The 4,792-nt window shown below is 41.6% G+C and overlaps 1 protein-coding gene across 1 annotated transcript; it reads right to left on the bottom strand.

The window, feature by feature from the left end:
• Window positions 1-138: 138 nt before the first annotated feature.
• zgc:153896 (uncharacterized protein LOC569930 homolog) lies at window positions 139-4,606 on the bottom strand (the record flags this gene model as incomplete). Its single annotated transcript, XM_034866203.1, has 4 exons — window positions 139-390; window positions 2,424-2,675; window positions 3,659-4,030; window positions 4,405-4,606. Coding segments are annotated over 4 exons (1,078 nt in total), but the record flags the coding sequence as incomplete, so codon positions are not given.
• Window positions 4,607-4,792: the final 186 nt, after the last annotated feature.

Genomic DNA, 4,792 nt, shown 5'->3' with positions numbered 1-4,792 from the left:
GAAATGTAAGCCCCGCCCCTGGTCTTTAACATCGGTTCCTAACCTTTACGCCCCTCCCGTGACCCTTACCCTCGGACCCTGACCTTTTATCCCCGCCCCTAACCTTTAACCTCTGACCTTCAACCTCGGACCCTGACCTTACGCCCCGCCCCCTAACCCCCGAGACTCACCGGCGTGCAGCAGGTCCCGCGTCTCCGCCAGGGACCCGTTGTGCGGCGCCGGTCGGATCCTCAGGAGTTCACACATCAGCGGGTAGATGTGGACGCTGTCGAACGGCTCGGACACGAAGTTCTTCTTGAAGTCGGGTCCGAAGGCCCTGAAGATGGTCTTCATGTCCATCTCGCCGTTGTGGTATCCGTGGTCGCCTTTGTTCACGTAGACGATGAATCTCTGGCGGGAAAACAACGGGGGAACGAACGCAGTCAGAGGGCGTCGATGACGAGACGAAGCGTTGAATAAACGGTCAGAAAAAACATCAAATATGTTGAAGAAAACGTCACTAAACTGTCGAACACCCTCAAAAATATGTCAAAGAACGCTAAAAATATGTCAAAGACATACGTCGGAAAAAACGTCAAAAAGAAACGATCGAAAAAGTTTCAACTGTTGGGAAAAATATGTAAACGAAATATGTTGAAAAACTTCTCAAAAAGCGTTGATAAAAAAGGTGTCGGGTGTCGCCAAAGACCTAAAATATGTCAAATAGTCAAAAAACTGTCGTCCACTCATAAATATGTCACAATATTTTGAAAAATGCCTCAAAAATATGTCGAACAAAAATCGGAATTGTCTGAAAAAAAAAATTTAAATTTGAAAAATATATGTCAAAAAAATCCTCAAAGCGAAAAAAGACGAAAAAGTGTACAAAAAAAATAATATGTCGCAAAAAGTCACACACACAGACACACACACAGACACACACAGACACACAGACACACACACACACACACACAGACACAGACACAGACACACACACACACACATAAACACAAACACACACACAGACACACACACAAACACACATAGACACACACACACACACACAGAGACACAAACACACATAGACACACACACACAAAAAAGAAAAATCATAACGCGTCGATGACGAGACGAAGCGTTGAAAAAAGAGTCGGGAAAAAAAGAGTCGGCAAAAACCTAAAATATGTTGAAAAAGTCCCAAAACTGTCAAAAATCCTCAAAAATGTGTCGAACGCAAAAAAAGATGTCGAAAAAATGTCCAGAAAAAACTTCGGAAATATGTCGAAAAAATTCTCAAAAAGCGCTGATGGGTGTCGGCGAAACCCTAAAATGTGTTGGGGAAAAACGTCACAAATCTGCCAAAACACTCAAAAATATGTCGAAGTATTTTGAAAAGACCCTCTGTGTCGATATCCAAAAATATGTCAAAAAAAACTAAAAAGTGTCAATTGTCAGAGAAAAAATTAAAAAAAATGTAAAGTAAATATGTCAAAAAAATCCTCAAAAGCGTTGATGGGTAAAAATAAAGCGTTGAATAAACTGTCGGAAAAAGGGAAAAACCTGAAATATGTTAGAAAATATCTCAAAACTGTCAAACTTATTAATAAGTTGAAAAAATCTGAAAAAGTTTCAATTATTGGAAAAAAATGTAAAAAAATATGTTGAAATTGTCGGAAAAAACTCATAGAAATGTAAAAGAAATGTTGAAATAAATTGTCAACGTGTTTGTTTTTTTGTTCTTTTTTTAAGTGTAAAATATTTTTTTAAATTTTTTTAGAAGGCCCCCAGACAGGAAGAAAGCGTTGATAACGAGACAAAGAGTTAAATAAACGGTCGAAAAAAAGGAGTTGGTGTCGGAAAAAAACTAAAATATGTTGAAAAAAATCACAAAACTGTCAAACACTCAAAAATATGTATTGTAATATGTATGTAACGGTATTTGGGAAAAAAAGCTCTCAGTGTCGAACAAAACTCAAAAGTGTCAATTGTTGGGAAAAAAATGTTTAAGAAATGTGTTGAAAAAATTGTTATTTTTGTTAAAGTAGTTTTTTTAAATTGTAGGTAAAAATTCAAAAATATTTTTAAAACAATTCGAAATAATCCTGAATAATAAAAAAATAAAAAAGAATTAATTAAGTGTAAAAAAAAAAAGTCAATGTCAACAAAAAATAAAAATTGTCGAAAAAAATAGGTTAAATATGTCACAAAATTGTTGAAAAAAAAATTGAAATGTGTTGAAAAAACTTCAAAATGTCTAAAAAAGAAAGAGAGTCGTAGTAGTGGACAAACAAAAACACACACAGACAGGAAGTTACACACAGGAAGGAAGTTACACACAGACAGGAAGTTACTCTCACGCCTGAATCAGAAAGACGTGAAATTCCCCAAAACATTTGGGTCCAGATTGTGTTTAAAACCCCGGAAACGTTCCTGGGGAGACTCACGGAGTTGAGGTTGAAGCCCAGATCGGCGACGACCACGATGGGGGGCAGCCGCTCGCTGCGGGCCAGCCGGAAGCTCTCGGGGATCTCGTGCTTCCGGTACACCGTCAGGTTGGGGGCGGCGGACAGCGCCGTGACCACTTCCTGTTCCCGGCCCGGCCGCGGCGTCAGGATCCCGAAGCCGCCGTAGTCCAGGATCTCGAAGCTGGCGAGCTTCAGGAGGTTCAGGTACTTGTTGAGGATGATCTCGTCCACCTTGTTACAACACATGTTACAACACATGTTACAACACATGTTACAACACATGTTACAACACATGTTACAACACATGCTACAACACGTTACAATACATGTTATAACTGCACATGTTATAACTGCACATGTTATAACTGCATATGTTGTAACTGCATATGTTGTAACACACATGTAATAACACATCATGTTACAACACATGTTACAACACATGTTATAACACATGCCACAACACGTTACAATACATGTTATAGCTGCACATGTTATAACTGCACATGTTATAACTGCATATGTTGTAACTGCATATGTTGTAACACATGTAACATGATGTGTTATTACATGTGTTGTAACAACACATGTTACAACACATGTTATAACACATGCCACAACACGTTACAATACATGTTATAGCTGCATATGTTATAACTGCATATGTTATAACTGCATATGGTGTAACACATGGTACAACACAGGTTATTACACAGGTTATAGCACATGTTACAACACATGCCACAACACGTTATACAACATGTTATAGCTGCACATGTTATAACTGCATATGTTGTAACACATGTTACAACACATGTAATAACACATCATGTTACAACACATGTTACAACACATGTTATAACACAGGTTATAGCATATGTTACAACACATTATGTTACAACAACACATGTTACAACACATGTTACAATGTTATAAAGACACCTTGTTACAACGCATGTTATAACACAGGTTATAGCATATGTTGCAACACATTATGTTACAACAACACATGTTACAACATATGTTACAATGTTATAAAGACACCTTGTTACAACGCATGTTATAACACAGGTTATAGCATATGTTGCAACCCATTTTGTTACAACAACACATGTTACTACACGTATAACACATGTGTTATAACAACACTTTGTTATAACACATGTTATAAAGACACTGATACTGCACATCTGGACCCGTGACGCGTAGCAGCAGACCTGCGGGCGCTTCTTGACGGTGGTCATGCCGTGGTCGGAGGTGATGATGACGTTCAGGCTGTCGTTGAGACGGTGGCGGCCGATGGCGTCCCGCAGGTACCCGACGGTGCGGTCGATCTGCTCGATGATCCGCTTCCTGTCCTCGGTCTCGGGGCCGCGGGCGTGGCCCACGTTGTCCGGCTCGCCGTAGTACAGCGTCACCAGGTCGAAGTCCTCGTCGGCGAACCAGCTCATCACGGCGTCGATGTTCTGCCGCCACTCGGTCTCGTTGTCGTCCGGGTGACCGGCCTCCGTCACGCGGACGCGGTCCACCGCCTGGCCGCTGTAGTTAGCCGCGCCGCCCGGGAAGTAGAAGGACGCGGTCTTCAGACCCTGAGAGACGGACAGGAACGGAGACCACGATAAGAGACAGAGGGAATATTAAGAGACATTGAAAGAAATGTCTTCCCTCACCTGTTCTGAGACTTCACCTGGTTCTAAGACTCACCTGGCTATAAGACTCACCTGGCTATAAGACTCACCTGGCTCTGGGACTCACCTGGCTCTGGGACTCACCTGGCTCTGAGACTTCACCTGGTTCTGAGACTTCACCTGCTTCTGAGACTCACCTGGCTCTGTGACTTCACCTGGTTCTGAGACTCACCTGGTTCTGAGACTCACCTGGCTCTGAGACTTCACCTGGTTCTGAGACTCACCTATTTCTGAGACTAACCTGATTCTGAGACTCACCTGGCTCTGAGACTCACCTGGTTCTGGGCTGTGATCCATAACGGCAGGACGCCGTTGTCCCACCATTTTGATTGTTTCAGAGTCTGTTTGTGAGGAAGTTTCAGGTTTGTCTTTTGGTCAAACATCATGTTGTGGACGACCTCGTGGTCCTCCACCCACCGGCCTGAAGACACAAACAGGAAACAGGAAGTCAGGTAAAGGTTGGACAAGCATTTAGTCCTCCGGGTATCAGATACTTACCAAAATGTCTAAAATCATATGTAGGCTAAATTAGGTCTGCATTATGGGATGGATCCCTACAGAGATAGATCCCTTTTAGTTAAAGAATAAGATCCTTTTAGTTTAACATGAAACAGAAATCACCATCACCAAACCCACCAGACTCCATGTAAATAATCACTACTT

This window comes from Etheostoma cragini, unplaced genomic scaffold (genome assembly GCF_013103735.1).
Source record: "Etheostoma cragini isolate CJK2018 unplaced genomic scaffold, CSU_Ecrag_1.0 ScbMSFa_4338, whole genome shotgun sequence".
NCBI lineage: Eukaryota > Metazoa > Chordata > Actinopteri > Perciformes > Percidae > Etheostoma > Etheostoma cragini.
Note: the sequence above shows the minus strand (reverse complement) of the source record. Positions and strands in the feature narration are given on the sequence as shown.